The 25,299-nt window shown below is 49.8% G+C and overlaps 1 protein-coding gene across 4 annotated transcripts in view; it reads left to right on the forward strand.

Annotated features, from left to right (window-relative positions):
- LOC116957123 (roundabout homolog 1-like) overlaps positions 1 to 25,299 on the forward strand; it is a 173,147-nt gene that overhangs the window by 113,292 nt on the left and 34,556 nt on the right. For all 4 annotated transcript variants that reach the window (XM_032979089.2, XM_032979104.2, XM_032979096.2 and 1 more), the window contains exons 4-11: positions 4,180 to 4,300; positions 5,373 to 5,511; positions 9,002 to 9,129; positions 15,978 to 15,989; positions 18,479 to 18,603; positions 20,130 to 20,301; positions 21,947 to 22,176; positions 25,106 to 25,187. In XM_032979089.2, the coding sequence (XP_032834980.1) occupies positions 4,180 to 4,300; positions 5,373 to 5,511; positions 9,002 to 9,129; positions 15,978 to 15,989; positions 18,479 to 18,603; positions 20,130 to 20,301; positions 21,947 to 22,176; positions 25,106 to 25,187 (1,009 nt within the window). The remainder of the gene's footprint in view (positions 1 to 4,179; positions 4,301 to 5,372; positions 5,512 to 9,001; positions 9,130 to 15,977; positions 15,990 to 18,478; positions 18,604 to 20,129; positions 20,302 to 21,946; positions 22,177 to 25,105; positions 25,188 to 25,299) is intronic.

A 25,299-nucleotide genomic window follows, 5' to 3' on the forward strand; every position in this document is an offset into this window, starting at 1 on the left:
CATTTCCAGGCCAGGTGGTTATTAATCCTCGGCGACGGCGCACTTCCCGCGGCGTTCGCCCCCCGGAACGGCTGCGGCGAGCGGGCCGCCCCCGTACAGCGAGGGCTCTGATTGCGAGTGAAAAATAACACAGCTGCGGATCAAAACTCTGGCGGCTGCGTGACGACGCGCACGGGCGCGCGAGTTCGTGAGTGAGAGATTGATCACGAGTGCTAAAGCGAGAGGCGTAGCCCTGCAATTGCTTGCTCACATCACTGCTGGTGGAAGGGCCTCCACTCGAGGGAGCTCTAGAGAGTCCCCTCCAGAGGGTATTTTAGCCTACTCTTTCACATTGGTCAGTATAAATAGCAAAGATTTTGATTCTTACCCTTGCACAGCCACCTGCCCCGATCACCTAACTGTGGTAAGGGCACTGCGGTGGCGAGATGTTCACTACCTCGCCTGGTATACAGGAGGTCGTGGGTTTTACCCTGACCCTGACGCTTGTATATTTGGAGTTTGCATGTCCTCGCTGTGGTCACGTGGATATTTCTCCGGGCCCTCTGGTTTTTCCCTCCACATTTAGAAACGTGTTTAAGCTGCTATAATTTCCCACACGATAAAGCCACTTTGTTGAGCTATCGTTTGTGGCCAGGTCGCTTCTGAAAAAAACCTATAGCTCATTGGGCCTTAACCTGGTAAAATAAAAATAGCTTAGTTTTTTTTTTTAGTTTTGTACCCATTCATACTGCTGGGTTAGGTGGGGAGATTTAAGACACTTTGACAATTGTTTCAACTGCCGTGCCGGGAGATCAAACCAGAGACCTCCGAATTGCAATCCAGTGTGCCAACCATTTACACCATGGCAGCATCCCTGGACTCGTGAAAAATCTCGAGAGCAGTGGCCGTGCGACAGTGGCTTGGAAAGTAACAGACGGATACTCGGCTGTTGGCGGTGACAAAGATTAATGAGCAACTTTGTCTTGATTTTTCCTAATTGGTGGAAATCCAAGCGAGCCATTTTGCGTGGCACAAAGCGTCCCCTTATGTGTCCCTTTGGTTTGTAACCGACTCTACGAGCCTAGCCTGGAGACATCCCCTTTTTCTCCCACATCATTCCTGTAAACCCTGACCCCTGTAAGTGGAGAGGTCGGCAGTTACAGAGGCAGCGACTCGTACGAGCCTACGAATTCACCGCCACACCTTATAAGCGAACTGAACCGAATCCATTTTTCGAGCTTCGCCAAGCGGAGGAAAAAGCCCGAGAGGCAGTGCTCGGTTCATTACAAGCACGTAAAAAAAGGTTACATGTTTTTTTTTCTTTCGCGAGAGGGGCACAGCTTACTGACTTTATGAACAGTGCATCGTTTCGCCCGGTACATGATCGATGGTCACCCTTGAATGCCGTTTTGTTTCTTGTGTTGAAAACGCGCGGAAAAGAGCGGTGTTTTTTTTTTGTGTGTGTGGAAAACTCACAGGGCTGTAAATGTGGCTCTTTGGTCTGGCCGGTGGGATGCCCGGCGTGGACTTTAAAAATGAAACCTCTTGGGGGGCATTCTCCGCAGGAAGTGACCTGTGACCCCAGGCGTGGGCCTGGTGGATGTCCTGTACCTGTCATGAGCCGTGCGAGTTAGTGCCACCGCCAGCAGTAGCAGCTGCGATCGAGTGAATCTTGCGTAGTTTCGTCACTCCTGAGTTAGGAAGTTTCACGTCTATTGAACAATGGCTGGGATTTGCTAACGTGAGCTTCTATGACGGAAAAATGTGTTGCGAAAGTTACGCGAAAGTTTGGTGCAGCATATGTGCCTTCACCTGCCCTGGACTATGACTGCATGCACTGTTTGGTTTGGGGGGAGCTGCAGAAACATTACCTCATTAATTTTAATTGAGTGTAACATATATTTTTATTTATATGGTGGCATGTACTGTTAACCCATCAGAACTGTTCTACATAAACAAGCGCTAAATTCCAACTGTTGATTAAAGGAACCAAATAAAGAGGTGATTGTGCGGGATTTTTTTTATAACGGGGTTTACGGTTAATCAAATGTCACAAAGTCACACAAACGAGGCAACGGCGCAATAATGTTTCATTTGTATTCTGGTGGTCGTTAGGTTATGGGGTATGTAGTATTAGTTATATCCGGTAATTGGATATTCCGAATGTGACAGGCTGGTTTAGCATAATACAGTCCTCCTCTCTGTGGCACTCTCGTTTTGCTCACTCATTCACGCTCGCTCGCTCTCACTCACTCCCTCGCTCGCTCTCACTCTCTCGCTCGCTCGCTCGCTCTCGCTTTGCGAGTCACCCTCTCATATGCCCCCCTCTCTCCTTCTCTCTTTACAGTTCTTGTTCATAAGCTGGTTTATTCCCCAGTCTGGCAGCAATCAGAGCTCTGGGCAGTGGGTCCCAGATGGAATCTTTGTTACTCACCGGCACCGACTGCGTGCGTACGCCCACAGCGCCACGTGGCTCTGGGAGGAGCACTCTTGTGTGCTGACACAGAAGTGACCCGAAAACGCACATTTTCTCCCCACCTCCCCCCACTCCTCTCCTTTTTAGGAGCAGTTCTAAAACAAATGAGCTGGCAGTGATCCCTGACATCAGTGCCTTTTGGGTAACGTTTTTCGACGGGGTTGGGAGTGGTGGGGGGTGGTGGTTGTGTGTGTGGGGGGGGGGGGAGGATGGATGGGGGTTTGCCGGAGTTTGAGGGGTGTGGGGGAGGCAGTGGAATGGGGACGGCAGTAAACGCTCACCTGTAGGGGCGATGGGAAGTGCCGCCCTTGTTGCGTTTAATATGGATGCCCTTTGGATACAACCGTGCTTTTCTGCAGTATCGAGTTGCTTTTGTGGCCAGCAGCTGCATCTTGATCTGTTCTACCCTGTAGATTTACAATCTAAAATGAGGGGGAGGAGGCAGTGAGGGGGATGGGGGGGGGGGAACAAAAATGGACTCCGAATGTTAACATTTAGATCCTGTTTCCTGCTCAAAGCTGCTGATCTCACCGACCCTGGAGGCTGATTGGCACAGTTACGTTTGTGGCGCCGCCGACCGTAGCGTCCACCTTTTTTTCTTTGCGCTTCCCCGTTTCCTCGTTTATCCGCGGGGCCGGCCCCACGCTCGCGGTAGAAACGCAGCAACGTTTTTTTTATGTTCGTTCTGTAAGCATTTTTTGTAGTTTTTTTCACGCGCGAGGGCACCCAGGACGCCTCTCTCCGCCGCCCCTTTTCCTTCCCCCCTCCCCCGCGTAAACGTGTGGGATGCGGCCAAACCCCCCCCAATATAAACTATCAAAGCCCCGGAACTATGATTAAATAATCCCTTTCATCTTCCCGTTTTGACCTCCTCCCCCACCCACCCAGCCACCACCGCCAAATCTTCTCCGGTTACCATCTGGACCTAAATCACCAGCGAGGCAGGAAGGAGGATGGCTGAGGTTAAATCGAAGTTTTCCAACTGTTTGGCTGTGTATGTTTAGGGTTTTTTTTTCCTTTCTCCTAATGAGATGCATGAAAACCCCTGGTGGCTCATACTCCTTATCTGCGTCCGCCGCCTGCTTTCCAAAGAGCAGCCTGAAGTACACCGTCGTCGTGTGTGACGGAGGAGTGGGGGGGGGGGGATTAAAGCCGATCGTGCTGGCGGGCTCAGTGAAAGGGCTTCGGTCTCCCAGGGATGTGGAGACAACTGCCGATGAGGGACTTTCCGTGTTGCCGCACGCGCTGCCACGGTTTAGCCGCGACACCGGTTCCTTTGTGTCTCGTTTGGCGAGATATAAAATCAATGTTTGTCAGGCGGAAAGCCACCCACCAGAGCCGGGGGAGTCCGCGTCTGGTTTAATGCCGCGCGGCAGCTGGAACCGAGAACCACATCGAAAACAGACGAAGCCACGAAGCAGAATCCGTGCCGAGCGAGCGGGGCCGTGCGCCGGGTGGCTAATCGGCGTGCGTCCGCAAAAAATCCGTGAAAACTCGGCAGCCTCAGCACCCCCGTCACCGCCAGCACCCCCATGCCTCGTGTGCAACATCGTTTGTTTCAGTCCAAGCTGTCCGCCGTGCGAAATGTGCCCCGTCTGAGTGTCCTTCATCTGATTTGCCGAGCTAATTTAAAAAAATGAGACGTCACATCTCATTGCGATGTTCCCCACTTAGAAATAATTAAGTTTGCCCATTCCTTTCTTTCATTTATCCCATTGTGCCAGATAAATGGCGGGCGTCTGAGCATCTCCGAGGTGCGGAGGAGCGATGGAGGGGAGTACGTGTGCGTGGCCACAAACTCGGTTGGCGTGCGGGAGAGTAAACCAGCGCAGCTCTTCGTCAAGGGTGAGTCTACCAAAATGAAGTCCAGATATATATTTGTGTGGAGGTCCTTTGACAGTAACCCCTTGGCCTAAGGCCACCTTGAGATGAAAGACTACCGGGAAAAATGGGTCTGTGCTACTGGTGAGGCTTTTTTCTGTGCATTAATTGAGCATGCACACTAGGCCTGTAGCAATTCACCTACCCTGGAAAAATCATGAATTGTCATTATTCCGGGGGTGGTGATGTAATTGAAGAATCAATTCTATGCCATCTTAATTTTAACTGCATTGTTTCTCATTTGTTGGTCTTATTTGTAGTGTTCTTAGGACCATTAACTTTAATGTAATCTTTGTATATAATTTGCATTAATTGCAAATAATCGATTCCTCTATGTACGATTGGATGTAATGCATGCTGGTGTCATTATTGTAATAATTGATTTTAATCGATTAATTGTTGCATGCACACATCTTTAAAACTCAGGCCTCGGTAAAACTGCACTCGGCTATTTGACAGAAATTCTCTTGTCTCCCTCTCACGACAACACAGAGAGACGGTTTGCACATTTTGCAGCTGCGAATTCACGTGCAGCTGTGTTTAAATATCCTGCTGTAGAGATTAACGGTGCGCGCACTCATTAGTTAATAACTCTACATTATTACATCATTCGGATGGAAGTCCTCTCAGCAGCTTCAAATTCATGAGCTGAGTATTGGGAACCAGCAGGTTTAATATATAAAAAAAACCCCATTAATTTATTCGCATATGTTTAAACAGATTACACCGCACCATTTTACCATTTATCCACATTGATCATCGGCAACAAAGACATTTCATTACGGACGTCACGGTCCTGTGCACCTTAGTGCTTCCCCGTTATTGCTGAGTAACTCTTGGGAGACGGATGACATTTTGAGCATTTGAGCTGAGAAGCGGGCGGACGGACGGACGGACGCTGATTCATGTATGCACGTATGTCGAACTTCTTTCGCAACCACACGTAGCGGACCGTGCTGATGCATGTGGCCTTCCCGCGCGTGCTCCCATGCTCGCCACGCTCACTGAGCTCGCTGCGTGCGTTCCCCTTTCACAGAGAGGCCGACATTCGTGAGGAAGCCCCTGAACCAGTTGGTGGCGGCGAACGGCAGCGTGGAGTTCAACTGTGAGGCCCAGGGCGACCCGCGGCCGGACGTGAGCTGGACCAAGCTCCGCGGGGAGCTGCCGCGAGACAGGTAGCAGAGCCACGCGTGGGCACGCTCGAGACGTTCCAGCGATCCGCCCGCCCCGCCACGGCAGCTTCTTGTTTCACTATCCTACGCTTCATTCCTCACGTCAGCCGTGGCCACTGGCTTTAAGTGAGCGACGGGTGCACGGTTTTTAACGAAACCCGCCTTTGGCGCTGTGCGATGTAATCATCTCGAGGTGCTCACAGGGACAATGGTCTCTTTACGTCTCGTGTTTTGCATTTAGTAATTTCCCGCCACCTCTGATTAGCATGGTTGTGCTACGTACGGTGTGAAAGAAGTTCGACGTACATACATGCGTACAATTTGCGGCGAAGCCACGGTGCCTTGATAGCACTGACCGCTGTCGTCACAGAGTGACAAAAATCCATTTCTCTAAAATTACGACATGCCCATGTGTACATAAACGTGAATGTGAGCGCAACCTCCGCTGACATGATCGTGAAACGTTTTCCCGAGCGCAGTGGACACGGACGTGCCGGCCTGCCTCCGCACACGTTACACGTGGATAACACGATTAGATAAATCCGACAAGTTTCATTGCCAGTCTGATTGTGGTCAGTCCCTCCGACCTCCATTAGCCAGTGCCGCCTCGACTTCTGACGGGGAGCGTAAGGGTTGGCGAACGTCAGGCCCGGGCTGAGACTGGTCAAGCTTTTAACCGTGCGATCCACGTACAGCGGCCGAGGCTGGTACTTGCTCCAGAGAGCTTGGGGACGTATGGCGATCATGAACGTGATTGATAAAATGTGCATCTTTTTGGCCGTGAAGACAGGTAAGCGGGCTTGGGCAGGACGCGTCGCTGGAAGGGATTATGGCCGCTGGTAGTGGCAGTCAAAGGGCGGGGGGGGGACGGGGGTGGGGAGAAACACACCCCGAGAGCATGATCCTTTTATTGCGGAGATGAAGCGAGGAGATACGCTCGCGTGCAGGCGCTGGATGGCTTGCCACGTCGTGAGATCGTGAGAGACGTTAAAGGCTTGTGGAGGCGATCATCCAGCAGTGTGTAGATAATAGCTTATGGTGATGACATTTTCTTGCATACCTATGTTCACATATATAGAGGGAGTACATGTATATACATGTACAGATTGTGTGCAGCATAGACGGAGTTTGTGTGTGGGGGGGGGGGGGGCACGCGGGGGCAACGCCCTTCCAAAACTTGACACCTTTACTAATTTATTTTAAGTCGTTCACAATAAATAAATTACATTTATGCAACCGCAATTCTTAATGGTGAGGGACAAAGCGAATCCCTGTCCCACCACCCCCCCCCCAAATATAGAAATCAAACTCCGCCGATGGTGTGCAGCCATGCATGTATATAGATGGCCGAATGAAAATGTAAAACGCTCCTTCAAAAGGCTGTAAAATCTAAGCAAAAACCCTACAGAGAAAGGATTTCTCTCGATTCCAGAAAAAAGCAGGCATCTGTGTTACAGACGCCTTGCCCTCGAATGAGGCCAAAAGACGGCCACTCCGGCTGAAATGTTGATTTCCTCTTTGAGAAATAATAAGATCTCATCTCTTTATCACTACACGTTCATGAATATATTTATCATAGATGATTATGAGTGTGCACATCTCTTCTGTGTATATGTATATATATCGTCATTATTATATCCCAGGAACATGGGATGTTTCATATCACATAGTTTTCACAGCTAATAAACCCCCCCCCCCCCCCACTATAAATAATGAATGAACTAACGCACGGCTGTAAGCCGTCCGCTCTTTTTATCGCCGGCGTGAAAGTGTCATCGCCGTCGTAAGCTCGGCAGTTCGCGGGAAAGATTAAGCCTCCAGCTTCTTTTCTCTTGTCCCCCCCCTCCCCCTTCTCTGTCTTTCTCGTGGCGCTCCAAGGGTTAGGCACGCATCCGTAAGGAGGATGTTGCTGGAATAAACCTCGCAGAGTTGGCAAGGCAGAAAGGGAGCGCCAGACCCAATCCGTCCGCTTGTCAGTCGATGTATCTCGGCGATAATGTGCCGTGCTGCCAGACAGCGAAGTGCCGCGCTGTTTATACGAGGGGTATTGGGTTACCTGCTAAAGGACACTTGAAGATGCAGGGGGAGGCTCTTTTACACGCCACTCTCCCCCCGATGCTGTTTGTGAAACTGAATCCCGTTTCGGATATTTTGAAAGAGGTAAGCCTCTTAGCCACCGTCACGCCCGTTGTGTTCGGTGGGTAGATGAGGTGGTGGCGGAGGAGGAGGGTTTTGGGGGGTAACCCTTTGCACACTTAGGATACTCTTAAAGCCTTCCTATAATCGCGTGCATCATTAGCGAATTTCTCTCGTTTTTTTCTCTTCTTCCCATGCCTCTTTTCATTTTGGAATTCGACACGATGTAGTCCCATGCGATTTGCGATGTGGAGTTGGAAGGTGTCAGCTAATCGGATAATTTAAAAACGCGCATGTCCACCGTTTTTTGACGCGAGTTTCCTTTTGAATCACGGTTTCTAAAGCAGACGCCCAAAGGCCTAAAACGGAAACTATAGAATACACTATTGATAACAAAGCAGGTAAAAATTGGGATTAACTGTACCTAAACATAATTTTGCATAATTACCTAAATAATAAGAACTATTAAAATATATTCACATCATCATCAGCCATGATCAGTTCACTGCTGAACGAAGGCCGACCCGAAGCCATCGCCATTTCATATAGTCCTGTGATGTAATAATACGTCTCGTGATTGCACGAGCTGATTCCATCACTTCATCTCTGGACATCAGCTTTGGTGTGTTTCTCTCCTTTAACTGTCACTCTGACCTTAGCCTCGACCATCAGCCATCGCCTGCTATCATACATTCTAGTGTCCTCACATCTAATCTCTTCATATATATATTTTTGTACAAATACAGTAAACCAAAACATAGGCTGGCAGGTGGTGATGGCAGTGAGCGGTGGTGTGTGTGTTTGTGCACCCTCACTAAGTCAATTCAGTCACTCGCCAATTGACGGTCAGACGCCTTCTCATCACCCTTCTATTGCTACTAGCATGGTTACTGCTCCATACACTTCGACTCGACTGTCCGTTTAGTTTTGTCTTATCCATAATGCAGGTCAAAAACACTTCCCTTTCTGCTCCTAAAGTGGAGCACTGCTCCACTTTAGACTTCAGCGCCAATGTCTCTTTTCTACAGTTCTCATAAATTACCCTCGCTCAACTCTAGAATAATGTGAACCCTCGCACGTTTTAAAACTCTGATCGTGCCGATTGTTTGTCAGCCACTTGACATTTTGGAACTTTTGGGCCTCCTTTTGGGCCTGTGCTCAGCAATAAAGAAACTCGTCATAGTAATAACAATGATATCGTGAGCACGATGGGTGTGGTGATGGTGGTGATGTTAGTGATGATGGTGGTGATCAAATTTTGTTTGTTGCGGTTGCACCCGACTTAAGAGCCGCATGGCTCACAGGGCTATACCTAATAAATGAAATTAAATGAAAACTTGTGGTCTGCTCGCGCCAGGCACGAGGTGAAGGCTGACAACACGCTGCGCATCTGGCTGGCGCGGCCATCCGATGCCGGGACGTACACGTGCGTGGCCTCGAGCCAGCTCGGCAGGGCCGAGGTGTCTGCCTCTCTCAACGTTCACGGTGAGTGCCCCCCTCGGCTCGATGGGCCCAGCTGTCGCTGGCTGTTGAAAAGCACGTTAGCCCATCTCGTCCGCCGGCCGCAAAACTCGTAAAAACTCTCTCGGCTCGTTTTATAGTTTCCTCGTTGGAAGACTAAAACTATTATCTGTCAGGCTCCAACGGTCGAAGCGGTTGGGTGGAGGGACGCCTGTGGAAGCTTGTCCCGCTAAACCCTGCTGCGGCAACAAAAACACTCAACTATAAACTATTTTTGTCTTACCAGGTAAGGCCCACTGAGCTCTTTTTCAGACGCTCAATGGAGTGGTTTATCACGTGGAAATTTAGAGGAGCCAAATGTGGAGGGAAAAAGCAGAGGACTTGCTAAATTAAAATATGCGGGTGTCCGGGTCGGGATCAAACCCACGCCCTCTTGTATACCAGGCGAGGGTAGTTAACATCTCGCCACCGCGGCGGAAGATGTGACCGCCCCCCAAAAAAACCCTCCCACAAACAGTGCTTATCTAGTGAGATAACGTCACGAAGCAGCGTGTCCTCGGTTGCCTGACGTGGGTGTGAAACTGTTTATTCGATGAGGCCCAAAGAATTTGGAATCACAGTCTGGTGTTCCGTCGTAGCACTCCAATAACGTCCCCGCCTTTACATCGAAATCTTGGTAACATCAGCTGCGTGCCCTCATGAAGTCATTTACCGTAACCTTAACAGTACATTTGTCTGCTCAGCAGGGCTTCAAAGCCAGTTGTTGGACAACCCAGTGCACGCAGCCTAGGCATGTAGCGACAAGGCAGCAGCTGTTTGTGTTTTGGTTCACAGCTTTCTTGAATGCGGTGTTTCCCAACTGCAGTCCTCCCAAACTGCCCACCACCCCCAAAACAGCTTTCTGCGATTTACCAAACAGGTGCATGCAGTGTGCAGTGACTTCATTTTCATATGAATAGTACAGATCTGTAATCTCCACCGTGGGGGGGGGTCACGAGGGTTGGACTTGAAAAAAACACCGCTTTAACGTCTTGGGCAATGATACATATATTTTGTGTGTGTGTATTGATTCGTCTTGCAATCTTCACACAATGGAGGGTGTGGGGCGGGGGGGATGTATTTCACGAAACAAGCTGGCACAAGCACAACCTTTGGCAGGGAGACAGCGGTGTGTGTGCCCGAGGCCTGCGTCACCAGCGGGCAGTGATCCCCATCGAAAAAAACATACCAGTGTGATGGGGTGGCAGAGGTTAAGAAATGTTTCCATACACCGCCGCGCACGCACAGCCACCGCTCGAGTGCCAGCGCAGGATGGCCCATGGCAGCACGCAACAATACAACGGGCGCCGCGGTGGCGAGTCCATCACCCAGAGTGAATTATCTGTGTGGTACGTCCTGCATATTATTTGAGTTTCTCCCACAGCCTTCGTCAATGTAGCTGGAGACGAAAGCCCTGTTTTCCGAACGCACACGTGTTTTGCCACGCTCTGCCCGGTGCGTGACGTGAACCGCTGTGAGTGTTCTTGATGGTCGCCACGTGCTCCACGCGACGGAGCTCGCCACGTGCTCGACGAGCGCCCCCCGTGCTCCGTGTGAACGCGACGGCGAGGAGGAGGAGGAGGAGGAACAGTAGCATCCGCAGCGCGCAGGAACGTGTCGATTCGGTGCCACGGCTGGCAGGCCACCACACCCCTCTGGACGCGCCGCCATTCGAGGCGGATGGCACATCCTTTGTTCTTCCCATCACAGACGCGGCTCGCGCTTTGCCCACATTTTTTTTGTTATTCGACTCGTGCCGCGCGTTTCCTCGTCACGACGTGTGACATTTCGCTCTAACGTGCCGGAGTTCCTGAAAATAAGATCCCTTGCACGTGGAGCGAAACGTCGGGCATCCTGACGAAGAGCACGCGGTAACAACGCGAAAGTCGCACCGGAGACACGTACAGCACAACCACACAAAAAAAAACCTACGCGGTCAGCGTGCATTTGGTCGTTTCTATCTTGTGGGTGAAAGTTTTTTAGACCACTTACGTTTGCTTCGTAACGAAAATCAAGAATATTCTGCTGTGTGGATTCACCATTGAAACAATGCCTCTGGCTCTCAGTGTGCCAATTTCAGCAATTGCTGCTGCTTGCAACCAAATTAGGTAGTGACCCCTTGTGTATGGGGGGGGGGCGGCGGAGTTTCTGTCGCTGGTGATCATGCCATTAACTGTGCCGCAGCTGCGCCAAAAAGTGCTGTTTTAATGCCTGATTTAGCTGGTTAGTTTTAATTTGTTACTGCAATAAGCAATCCCGTTGCAGTAATATCCTGCAAATTATCTTGTTTTTTTCTTCTTCTTCTTCTTCTCACATTGAAGAAATTGAGCATGAAAATCAATCCAAAGTGCGTCAACGGCACAGCGAAAGTGTTTTCCATTTCCTGTGAAAAAAAACCCAGAATCAATTACCCCACTTCAGCGTCGCTCGCTGCCACATCTCTAATGAATTAGTTCTCCGCCAAGAACCGTAAGGGGATGCGGCGCTGTTTGCCTCCGCGTAGATCACACAGGGCGATCCTTGTCATCGACACGACAAATTAGTCATCGTAGGCACGGTGCTCTTGCCGTGGAAGTCTCACGTCTGCTGCTGGATTCCTGGCCAAGCCGCGTCGGCGATGGATGCTCCGCAGTCATTGGCGACGGATACTCCGCAGTCATCCATTGCTTGCTTGTCCTGCTAAACTAGCGCTGCTGTGGTCCTGGTTGCAGCAGCCCTGCTGGATAATAACGCATCCGTTCAAATCGTCTGTGCGGTGATCAGGCACCCACGGTTTGTGGCCCACGATCAGAAGCAGAATCAGAATATTTATTTATAACCGGAGGAATTCGATGAGCTGTAAAGCTCCTTTTTTTTCTTCCACAGATCGCTAACTCGCTGAGCACCTCCGCAGTGCCCCCCACCCCGCACCCTCCCCCGCCTCCTCGGCGCACAGATCATTTATTTTTCAATCCCATTTTTCCCCGAAACAAATAACCGAAGGTTAAGGCCTCGTATTTGAGGTCAACAAGGGGCAGACGGTTTTACAGAAATAAAAAAAATACGAAACACGTGCGTTTGATTACTCAATATTGATCCAGACATTGCTGGCGAGGTAATAAGCGTTCAAGTGGTCCTCCTCCCCTCCCGCCCCCCCCCCATTTTTTCCTTTATTAATCAGAGGTATTTTGATTGGATGTAATTGGAGGGTGATTTAATGACACGGGCCAGCTTTGGACTTGAGCCAAGCAGCTTGTGTAAATTATAAAAGAGTAGAGAGTTAGGGGGTTGCTTTGACCGGTTTGAGGCCCACTCTGCTTGCTCAGCGCAGAGCGCCCTGGGCGTTGCTGAGGGTGAAGCCACGGGGCCTGGGATATTGCGAGCGATTGCACGGCTCCGAACGCTGTCAGCGTGGGACGAAGGATCACCGACGATTATCGATCCAAATGCGTTGAGGGGGGCCGGCGGGCAGTGAAGAGGCGGCAAGAGGCGTGGCTCACGAAGACAGCCGCTTGTTTACTGCAGACAAGCGTTTGCTGCGAGGGAGGAATTAAAGGCTGGGGGGGTTGGGGGGTGAGAGCGTTTTTGCCGTGAACTTTCCCCCAATATTTTCTCGTTAAAGTGGCGCACCTGGTGATCACGGTGGGCGGGCGGGGGGGGGGGCCCTTTGTGCCAAACTCTGCTGCTGCAACCAGTGAGTGGGGGGCGATCTCGAGATTAGCCTTGCATTTGGGAGCCCTTTATTAAATAGCGCAGGCAAGGGAAGGGGGTGGGGTGGTGTTTTCAGTAAACAGTTTTCATGAAAAAGGAGCGCAGCGAACATGAAATGCCAACGCCAGTCGCTGGGATTTGGGTAGCCGAGATCAAAGGGACGAGACGAGCGGTGTGAGGTTCGTGAAATTCCTGGGGGGAATGGACGGGGACAGTTATTGGCCCCGGAGAGACAGAGATTACTCGCCCAGCCGGGGTAAAGGAGTGACGCTAAAAAGGCAGGCTGTGGCGCGACCAGAGCGAATTGCGGTACCCGTGCTGCGCGCGTGCGTGTGCGCGGCTGGAGGATAATGGGTAAGACCGGGGGGGGGGGGGGTGGGGGGGTGGCAGGGGCTTGTGCTAATATTTCTGTCTCGGAGTATGCCGCTGACAGCAGCTGAACCGCGAGGAAATATGTGCACGGCCGTGATGGTGCCTCAATGGAACACATTGCAGCTGATTAGCGGGAGGCCATGCACATGGCCCCAGTACCCGCAGAGTGGGGTTTTTGTTGTTGTTGCAACAAAGTAGAAAGCGTGGCTTTCAGTAACGCAATATTGTGGACGTGTTGCGTCGATGCAAATTCCAATTATTATATAATTGCTTGTGAGCTCCGGGGAGACGCCTTTGGCTTTTGTCCCACAATTTGGCACCGTGCCCACCTGACTCATCCTTTTGCGTGGCCTTTTGGTGAGTTAGAAGCAGAATGGTGGGCGGACAAACATCTGTTATGATTACGATAGTAGCGTGATGACGATGACTGAAAATAATGATATTTCAATGAATCCAACGGTAGTATGATTTGAAAGCTATATTGCAATTCAGCGATCCGTCAATCACAAGGAACTGATCACTCCATGAAAGTTTTTTTGCTCGCTCTCCCAGGTCAGGTCGCCCTCTCAAAAATAAAAGAAATCCAATTTGCATTTTAGAAATGGCATTTTTTTTTGGACTGCATATGTTAGTTTGTTGTCCTTCCCCCGCACCTCCGATTAGCACGGTTGGATAAGTACGGTGCGAAAGAAGTTCAACATATATATCTTATCACTTGCTGACGGTTGCTTCTTTAGTTATAAGCAGAATAACAGACACGCAAAGATACTTCAATAAATCATGACCGGTGTTACGATCAATTTTTAGACGCTGTTAATCAAGGTTAGGGCTGGGCCGCTAACAGTTATAGGGGAAGGTTGCTAACCTTTGGTTGCTTTTCATTGGACTGTTGGCTACATTATAAACGCAGTGTAATTATCCTTTGCGATGGCTAAGTCAGTTGGACGAGTACCCAGAATTGTAGTGCTTGAAACACGTGTTCGGTGACTTTGACAACTCCCAGGCAGTTTCTTTGGGGATATTCTGCAGGGTGGTATCAATTATATGTGATCGTTTAAAATTGATTCCATTAAAATATACTTCGTGAAATATGTTTGTAAATTAAAGTTGCTCCCTGCAAAGGCAAAAACAAAGATCCCCCATATAGCCTGAACAGACTGTTGGGGCAAGTACTGTTAGCGAGCACCTATGAAGGCTGGCATAGCATTTGAGGGGTGGGTGGCCTACACCACAGCCGGCCGCCTTTGTCTCCCTAGTGGCAATACTTTTACACATCGCACTAGGTACGTATTTGAGACTGAGTAGACCTAGGGGAGGCCCATGTACTCATTCAGATAATGATCACCGGTGTTGGCCGTGAGTGGGAATCGAACTCAGGCCGTCGGGTTCGCAGCGCAGTGCGCTAACCGCTACACTACCGCTCCCCTGCAAAGGCACACACACACAAGCATAGGCACATACACACCCGTAGATTCTCGCGTATGTGCGCGCACACAAGCACACGAGTAATGGAAAACTACAAAGATATGCTGATTTACACACACACACATGAGTAGACACATACGAACCTGATCTCCCAAGTATTCCCTGCCCCTCGACGTGTACATACACCCAAAATGCGTCTCAAAAAGATCAACGATAGACACGTGCTCGAGTCTGTTGGGTCTCATCAGAGCCTTGCAGACATATTCCGGCCAAACACAACACACATTGACACGTGCGCACGCAACGACGTAGATATCCTGTTAAAACCCTGACAGGCAGGCCATGTGCCGCTAGTGAGTGCCTATTAAGGCCGGCACGGCACACGTAGGAAGAAGGCGTCCGATAACTCGACTTTTTTCCCTCGGGTGCCGATAATGGCAGGCTGCATCAGGTACTTATTTTCACGTTGAGCTGACCAAAAGGGGCAGCCAAGTCAGGTTCAGATATTACTTGGTAATTAGCTTTGTACAGTCATGAATTGCCAGGATTTCAACACTGGTGCGTGAACCACTGGTACCAGGCCCACCCACCCACTTACGCACAGACACCCGCACAGACACACCTCACCTCATGGCAACAATGACTTCACCTGACTCGATTGAACTTGTTTAGAACACCACAACAAAGTACTTTTTTGACTCACAATGCTGCGAAATAGTATTGGAATGACTGTTTGAGACTTGTCCAATGGTAAATAAATGAATTGGTTTCGGCAAATTTCATTACAGCCACGCTTGTGAAATTAACGGCCAGATATGGTTCTGTTGAAGCGTGGGAGTGTGCCCTTGTTTAGGCCTGATATGGTATTTTAAAATGTCTTTTGTTCCGTAATTGCCCTGTAATTGCCCTGTAATTGACACTGCTATTCTGGACAAAGCTATTAAGCTATAATAAAAACATTTACAAGGAAATTTTGGGAAATGGCAGGCCATTAAGTCACTTGTGGTCATTTTGGTTATAAATTGCAACCTTTGGCTCATGTAGTTTTACTGAATACATTTGGTTAATAACACTTTCAATCCTATTACGGACCACGAGAAATGGAAAACTCGGCTTTAACGAAAATTATATGTGATTTAGCAGACGTGCTGCGTAAATAATACATGCTTATTACAGTTGTTTATGTTTGCGTCCAACGCATTTGAAATGTCAGCTGCAGTTACTCTGCGAACGCATTGTGCCGAGCGTGCCGTTTCATCTGTGCTTTGAAGCTGCATGTGGATGATGACCCGTTGCTTTTTGTCTTCCCTCCCCGCCCTTCTCTCGCCTCCTCTCCCTCCCTACAGTGGGCCCCTACGGTAAGTTAAAGAAGCGCAAAAAAAAAAAGCTTGCACCTCTCCATTGTAACGCTCCTCCTCCTCCTCCGCCCGCCGCCGTGCGGTTGCTAAAACGCCGCCGCAATTAAGCCTCTGAACGCTCGGTGCTTACCGATTGACACAGACCGTCTCGTCCTTACCGTGGCACTCACATAGCCTCTCATCTTTTTTAAATGCCTGGATTTATTCACCCACCGCGCTTTAGAAACAAAGTCCTCCTTCTGCCTGCCTGTTCACACCAAATGCTGCATGGCAGCACAGTTTCCTTATCCAATTCACAGAGGGTTATGATAAGAAAAAATATTTAATAAAGCACGCAGAAGTAGAAAATGGCAAGTGAAACGTTAAATGAGTAAGAAGGAAATCATAGTAAGAAATAAATAAGCAGATGGAAATGAAGCTGCTCCTTCTTGTATTATTAAGAAAGGCGGTGAGGAAAAAAACAAGTGGGGGGCGAGGGGGTGGGTCGTGGAGGATCATGCTCACCATTTTTTCAATAGCTAATTTTGCAGAGCCACAAATTTCCTGCAACGCATTTGTTTTTTTATTCGGCATTTAATAACCTGCCCCGGAGCTCGGCCCGTGACAGAGTTTTGAAATGTTATAGCAACAGCTGCTCGGCGGAATGCGAGTAAATTGGATACGGGAGAGAAGATCGCGCTGAAGGCTGCGCGCGATTACATTTTGCGGAGTTCACGTTGGGCTATCTCTCGGGCACTGCGGCGGGCCACTGTGTTCGTCCACCAGCGCCCTGGCCTACACCGCCACCGCCGCCGCCGCTCCCTATCATGCTCGTCGAACAATCGCCGCCCGGGACGGGAGGGGGGGGGCGCCGTGATGCCAGCGATGCCAGCCTTGTGCGCCCTGGGGCTTTCTCTTTGTAAACGTCAACGCGTGGGGGTGGTCGCTCGCCTCACTCTCGCTCAAGATGAGCAAAGCTGGCCGTGACAAACAAGACATCGCGGCTGCATGCCTCAGGTGTTGATGTATAAGTTTATTTTTAATTAGCTCATGTATTGAAGCGTTGACAGCGGGGGGGGGGGGAGGGCGGGGTGGGGAGGGGGGGGTGCGCAGTATTAAAATTAGAGCCGTGTTAAGTGAGATTCATGCTAATATTCCACGGGTAGTGTTAGCCGTTGGGATAGATCGGCACGGAACCAGGTGGCCGTGATTATGAGCGTGGAATCCGCAGAGCCTTGGAGGCGAGGGCTCTTTCAAAAGGGTGTCAGCGGGTGTGCGAGAGAGCTGCTTTAGCAGGGGGCCGAGGGGAGTTGGGGAGACGGAGGGGTAGAAGGCGTTGGGGGGGGGGGGTGGCGGGGGGCGCGTGAGCAAGTGTTTTAGAACAGGAGCGAAATTCAGGAAAGAATTAATTTTGTAAACCTGGTTTGCACCTCCAGACGGCCCCTAATTATCAGAAATAGCAGCGCCGCTGGCTCGCGGAATGCAAGGCCGGCCTTGGGGCGACGCTCGTAATTGGGACACGGACCGCGCGGCGAAAGGGAACTCATTTGTGCCGCATCAGCTGTGGCCGCTGAAAGGAGAGGCGCGCTCGCTCCCCCCCCCCCCCCCCGCGTGGCGCCGTCTCCCCGAGGGGGTGTCGGAGAGCCGCGACCCAGGCACCCTGCCCCCCCCCCGTGCAGTCGGCGGGTATCGGGCGAACCCGGCGGCCGGTTTTGGTAGCTTGCGTGACTGGCGGCGAGCTACCAAAATAAATAAAACGAACGCCCTCGCCCTTCAGAAAGTGCTTCTTTCAGCCCGGTGATCGTGCGCAGCTGTTGGTATTTTTCAACGTGAACCTTATTCCGGTCTGCGTTGGGTAAATTGTTCCCTTGAATGTGACATTTTCTCGTGAGCACGCCCGCACGGCTTGGCTTTTTTTGTTCTGCGAAGGGCATCCGGGCTCGCAGCGGAGGATGTTTGGAAGTGAATGCTGTCACGTGTAGATTTTGCTCTGTGCAAAGCTTTTGTCTCAAGCGCTTCTAAGCAGAAAATTAGAGAGATTTTTTTTCTTTCATAAAGCATAACAACAAAGGCAACAATTTTCTCATTTTGCGGAATCTGCATTGAGTCTGTTCTCACAGATTTAAACGTGTGCGTTTATTCTTTTAATGTTTATTTTTCTCGTATCACTGTTTAATGTGCTTATCTTAGCCGGACACTGGTAGGAAATTATCTTTCCCTTTGTAGTGCCATGTATGTCCAGTGTTTACCAGTCTCAGATAATTGTTTATGAAAGACAAATGTGACAGTGTTCGTGCACGTGTCTTCACTTGCGCGTTCATGTGTCCACCTGTATGTGCGCGTATGCGCCCATGCACCTGTGCGTGCATGCGGCCATGCACCTGTGCGTGCATGCGGCCATGCACCTGTACGTGCGTGCCCATGCACGTGTGTGCACACACACATGTATGCTCATGCACCTGTGCGTGTGCGTGATTGTGATTGTGGTGGTGGTGGTGATTATGATTCAGCATCCCCCCAGTTGGTGGTGCAGCCGCGCGACCAGGTGGTGGAGGAGGGACAAACGGCCACATTCCACTGCCTGGCTGCTGGGAACCCACCTCCCTCTGTGTTCTGGCAGCGAGAAGGCACGCAGGTAGGAGCCGCTGCGCCACTCATTTGCGCCCATTCCCAGATAAACAAGCTGGCAAGCCACGGCATTAAGGGAGCCTCGATTGAGTTAGCGATTCAGTGGCGCGTGGAAATGTGCGAATGACAACACGCCAACGCAAGTTCGCGAACCGATTCACACGGTCGGCATGAACTTTGCATGCCTGTGCTCTGACTCGCGCACAGTAATTGCATGGTTACACAACGTAATATATAAAAAAAAATGTTTTTTTTAAATGTAATCTGTTGTAAACCCGTCGTGAGTTTGAGTGCCTTCTCTCTCTGCGCACGCACGCCTCGCGTGTACACGTAGTTAACGGAAGCAATGCCTGTCATAATCAGATCGTTGACAATTGGTCAGGCGCACACAATTGGACGATAGTTTCAAAACTTTCACAACGGGCACTCATAGTGTTGCCTTTTTCCCTGTGCATAATGATTTTTTCCACGTTCAATGCACCGGCTCATCGACCGTTTTAATTATTTCGCGCCAACAACGCCACTGTTGTTACAACGTAGGCGTGTGCATCCAACAACACAATACAAACAAGCCAGACAGTAAACCAGAGACAATACAAATGAAAAAACGACAACATTGGATTCCATTGCTGAATCGAACCATGATCCCATATCGTGACAACATATTGAATCGTGGATGGAGGGAGGTAGGGGGGGGTAGGGGTGCACGTGGGGAGTGGGTGATTAATTACAAGCATCATCCAGGAGAAAAAGAGTAACATAACCCAGGGCAACGACCATGGCAGGAACATTATTTGACAGTGCAGCATAACGAAGTGCCATTGTTGGCACAAACTTGTTCAAATAATTGTAACAAATTAAGACGATTATTATTATAACTTGTAGCTCTTTGTCAACCCGACGTTGAATGAAAGTCTGTGGCGCTGTGTTTCGGCTCATGGCAGTTTGTTTGGCTGTTCTTCACCACGCTGATGCAGGGGTGTCCCAGGACACGTTCAGATGCCACTGGTCACTGATGTACGCTGATTCAAACGGATGTCACCTCGCTTCAATTCTCCAACCGCTCATAATGCATGCAAACGGCCCGAGGATCATGCGCCCAGTTTCGATTTTTCTTCGTCAGAGTTCCACTGACCCGCCTTGACCCTGGGGGTGTCGTGCGTCAAACTCGTGTGCTCCAGACGTTGGGAATCAATCTTTCGCTTTTGGGCTTTGTGGGAGCATACCACCTGTGATCTCCCGGCATAGCCAGCGGCTTCACGCTTCTAACGTAGATATGCACTTACGATCAATCGCTTCACCCTCTGCAACACGGGATTCGCTAGTGAATTTGCCATTCTTATTTCTTCATAAAGACGTTTTTTTTTCTCTCTTGTTACGGCATTTTATGTGGTGTTTCATTACCGGACACCTGCAGCTGTTTTTAAAATTTGACTTTTCGTAGCGGCTAAATGCCACCCGGGCATATGAACACTTGATGGAATGTGCCCCCTTCGGTCACCGCTCTTCCCTTTTTCATCTGTGCCGCCACAGAATCTGCTCTTCCCGAATCAGCCGCTGCAGTCCTCCAACCGCCTGTGGGTGAGCCCCAGCGGCGACCTCACCGTGTCGGACGTGCGGCCGTCGGACGCCGGCTACTACATCTGCCACTCGCTCAGCGTGGCCGGGAGCGTCGTGGCCAAGGCCTACCTCGACGTCACCGATGGTACGTTACATATGGACGTACGTTGAACGTTTTTCGCACTGTTACGTAGCCAACTGCGCTAAGAGGAGGTGCAGGGGGGAAAGACAACAAACTAAACGCAAAAAGCAGTTCTAAAGCAATGAGTTTTTCAATCCAGAGGATGATTTAAAAGTGCACAGCTCCAGTGGCTTCCTAATATGGAAAGCAAGAGTGTTTCAGATGGCCGCAAAAGCGCATTTGGAAGCGCGCGATGCGATGACCGTCTTTGTCCGATGGCTAGCCAGAAGAAGCCGGTGTGAGGGTCAATTGAGTGCGCATGACGATACGGGGTAGCGCCACGAGCATGAGGAGATACAAGTCACCAAGTGTAGCTGCGGTGATGTTCAGCGGATTGACGGACTGGCACGGTGTGCCTCACAGCAAGAAGGTGCTGAGTTCGATTGCCAATTCAGGTGCCTTTCTGTATGGAGATTGCATGTTATTCCCCTGATTGTTTGGACAATATTTGGTATTGTGCAATATCTTGACAGGTAACTGGGAAGTCTCATGTGGTTTCAGTCATGGAATTGGTACAAAATACCGAGGTGTTGCAGTTTTTGTGCTGATATTGGGATATACCTGCTTATATAACCAATCCTAGCATCATGGACCATTCAGGTGTCACTCATAAATGCAGGGAAGGGTGAATTTGCTGTGCCTCATTGCGCAATCCACAAATACGAAGGAGACATCACAGCGATACATCTCTGCTGCTGCCCCTGACGCGGTTGCCTGGCTTGACCACCTGAATGTGAAATTTCAGTTGTTGCTCTGCATCCATAATAGAGGTTTTTTGGGGTTAGATCGCGTAAATATATAAATGTTGTGTCGTTGAAAACCCGCCACCACCCAACACAGCCAACTAGTAAGGGTTAACACGTAAACAGAACGTGGCCAATTCGTCACTAGTACAGCACACCGGTGTGTTGGAGAGCCTGAGTACAATCTGAGTACAGATTGTAAATGTTGTGGCTTGGCTCTCCAACACACCGGTGTGCTGTACTAGTGACGAATTGGCCACGTTCTGTTTACGTGACAACCCTTACTACTTGTCTGTGTCGGGTGGTGGCGGGTTTTAACGACACATTTATACATTTACGCGATCTAACACAAAAAAACTATTTTATGGATGATATTGGTCGTGAAAGCCTACCACGTGTTAAACTGCCCTGCATCATTGTCAGCCGTACGAAAGAAGAAGACTGAATAATTTTCTCGTTTTTCCAAAGGTAAGTGTTTAGATTAAATATTTTTTTGCCCTGTGAAAATTCTCCTACTTGTGGCTGCATCAGCAACTGTTTGTGCCAAGGTAATCCCATATGTCTGGATGCTTTACAATCTTTAATGGTGCAGTGTGGCTGTAAATCTAAATTTTAGTACCACATGGGTGAGTAAATCTAAATGTTTTGCATTGCACACTCGTAAATTGTCGGCCCGCTTGTAGGCTTTCCCGGGTAAGTGAAAACGTAAGTGCCTAAATCTAATTTTTACATCCATCCTGCATGCGCCCAGCATAATTCACTTCACGGGGCATTTGATGGAGTCGGTATATATATATAAAAAGAATAAACTTAGAAAGTTACACATTTCCGCGTGTCTCCCCTCCCCCCGCCCGTGTCACGCGCAGTCACACTGGAGAACCTTCCACCCATCGCCCGTCAGGTGGCAGTCAACCAGACGGTGCCAGCGGCTCGCTCCGTGGTGCTGCCCTGCCAGGCAGTGGGCGGCGGCGGCGGCGGCGGCGGCGCCACCACTCCCACCATCGTTTACTGGCTCAAGGGTGGCACCAGGATCCCATCGCAGGATGGTCGCATGTCATGGCAGGAAGGCCGAGGGCTGCAGATAAGCTACACGCGGGTACGCCAACGTACCCACGCCGTCGCTTGTCAGTGGCTCGGCCTCGCGGGCCACCCCGCCCCCCCCCCCCCCCGAAGCTTCGGCGCTACTGTCGCTCGCTCGGCAACTTGTCGAGGGGGGCCTCTTGAATGTGCCAATGCTCGCCGACGCGCGCTCGTAATCTTTACCCTTGGACTATCGCGGAACGGAAGGGTGCGTTTTGTTAACTGAGCCGCCTTTGTTCGCCGAGGTGCAGACAAAATTTTTTCGTGTTCTCAACCTGAGAAAAATAATTTATCTCCACAGAGGCCTACCGGCTTGTCTTGCGGCTGTTATCGGAGCGATGAGGCGGGCGGTAGTTTGTAGCTGATGGATAGGTTAGCTGAAATGCTTTCGCACTCAAGGGAGACTCCCCATCACGGCTTATCTGGGCATAGTTTACCCACACTCCCCTCCCCAGTATCCCACCCACGGACACATGGACACATTCTCTCACACACTCCCACACACAGTTACAATGACAAGTATACCAATATAACCATACAGACTGCTGGGGCAAGCGTTGTTAGTGAGCGCCTATTCATGCTGGTAGGCGGCTGTGTGGCCAGCACCACGCCGGGCCACCTTTGTCTCCCCAGTTGCTGGTCTTTACGCACTCCCGGAGATAATAATTATTTAAGGCTGAGTCAACCTAGTGAAGATCAAATATCGTTTCCGATACCACTTGCCACTGGTGATGTCTTTGGTTTAAAAGCAATCTCACGATGCTTTATTCAGAGCACACTGCCCAGATACACAAAGGACTAACTAGACAATACACGAGAAACAGTTGCAGATACCACTCGCCACTGATGTTATCCTCGGTCGAGAATCAAGCACGGGGGTCGGTGTGATCATAGCAAACCAACGGCCCCCACACTCACAAAAGACTGACGGAAGAACAAAGTCGGGTATATTGAGGTATGCTGACACACACAAAGACAAAGATCTCCCATATCGCCTTCAGCAGACTGTTGGGGCAAGTGCTGTTAGCGAGCACCTTTTATAAGGCCGACACGTCACACGAGGGGGTGGGTGGCCAACACCACACTCGACCACCTTTGTTTCCCCAGTGGTGATGTTTACACACTGCACCAGGTACTCATTTGAGGCTGAGTCGACTTAGGGGAGGCCCATGACTGATTCACATAGTCGTCATTGGTGTTGGCCATGAGCGGGAATCGAACCCGCGTCGCCAGGTTCATAGCGCAGTGCGCTAACCGCTGCACTCCCACTCCCCCATGAGCACACACAGATACAGACACACAGACACAGACCCACGTACATCTAAAGTCACACGTATTTGTGGCGGGTGGTATTGGCCTTGTCAGTGCGTGCCAATATTTAATCTCTCTCATGCTAGAAGGGAGTGGTTGGGGGCTTTTTGGATGTTTTTTTTTTAAAGCAGCCTGCGGTTTTTTTTGGTCACCTGATGTAACAAGGAGAGCTATCACTGCCATTTCGACGACAGGATCAGCTCTTTGTACTTCCTGTAGCACGCGATACAGAATTTTTGTTTTCTTTCTCCTCTTTCTGCAAATAACTAAAAAGCCGTTTTTAAAAATAGCATCGCGAGACCATGCTTACCCCGCATCACTCCCCCATCCGCTCCAGCCTCCAGCCCATACACAAACCAGCTGTTTGCAGCGCCAAAGCTTCTTGTGCAAGACTCAAACCATAAAACAAAAAACGAATGATGTTGAGTTGGGGAGTAATGCAGTCCCTCTGTAGTCATTTATTAAGTCCCGATCAGCTCAGTTTACAGGAAATCCACTTCCCATCCTTTAGCCAGAGCTCGGGATGCAGGAATTGGGGAGCTCAGTAAAGTGGCCTTGTGGCATACCAATTCACAGAGCACAACGACTGAGCCTCATTTAAAATGTATGTTTGCCTGTCAGCGCCAAGCCTCATTGTTTCTCGGTCGGCTATAAATATGCCCTCTTTGCGTTTAACTTGGTTGGCGTTGTTAGAAAAATGGAAAAAAAGGTGGGGGGGTGGTGGTGGAAGAAATGTACGGCCCAGTCGCGCGGCGCTATTATCCGCATTGTGTTTAAAAATCCTCGTATAAATCTCGGCTATAGGAGCGCAAACTCGTCGTCAGATAGAGCTCCGTTAATCTTCTTCCCTGCCCGGTCTGTTTTTTCTTGGGTGTGGTTTGAACTTATCAAAACAACACTTCACTTTAGAAGCAACAGCTCTCCTCCGCGTGAGTGTGAGAACCACTCCAGACGTCGTTTTCACAGTGTCATATCGAAATTACGTTCGCTTCGGTCGAATCGTTCCGTGTGTCGTGTTTTTTTGCGATAATTTCACAACTGAAACGTGTCACATTTTTATTGAGGAGTCGTAAGAGCTTTACTCGGAGGGGCGGTGGGGTGGGTGGGTGGGCAGTGGTACAGTGACTGACACATCGTGTTACTAACCTGGTGGACCTCGGTTCGATTCCTGGCCACAGCTAACGTTATTGGCGAGAGATATCTGAACCAGTCGTGGTGGCCTCCCCTTCACCAACCCGCACTGACCAGCATCATCAAGTTTTTGTCAAACAACCCCCATGACTGACATATTTGAGGGGACGTCTTTCATCCAGCAGCGGATTGACAAAGGGAAATTTAAAAACAAAGTTTTCTGAATCTTTCAGCAGGCTCATGTGACATTAACTGCAACTGCATTCCTAAGTATATTACTTAAGCTATTGTTTACAATAGTTTAGTTTTAACAACAGCGATGATTTTTAAAACACAAGGCAATTGAGTGCTTCCCCGCCATAAAAACGGATCCCGTAAATGACAGACGAGTTTGTTATTGTAACATTACAGTCCATTACGTCGCTGCGGGTGTTAATGATTGCCGTGAGTTAGCTGTTAGCTGTTTACTTGTGGGTTATTTAATGATAGATGTTTGCCTTTAGGTGGAGGACACTGGGATCTACACCTGCGTCATTTCAAATGCAAATGGAGAGACTTCCTGGAACACCTTCTTGGAGGTCAAAGGTAACTTTCTGTCAGAGCAGCAGCTACTGTGCTCTTAATTACAGTCACAACGATCGGAAAGCGATTTTTACTAAATCATAAAAAAATGTGATTAGGATAAGGTACTTTCAAA

The sequence above is a fragment of the Petromyzon marinus genome, chromosome 3, assembly GCF_048934315.1.
Source record: "Petromyzon marinus isolate PM22_M1 ecotype Great Lakes invasive population chromosome 3, UKy_Petmar_22M1.pri1.0, whole genome shotgun sequence".
NCBI classification, from domain to species: Eukaryota; Metazoa; Chordata; class Hyperoartia; order Petromyzontiformes; family Petromyzontidae; genus Petromyzon; species Petromyzon marinus.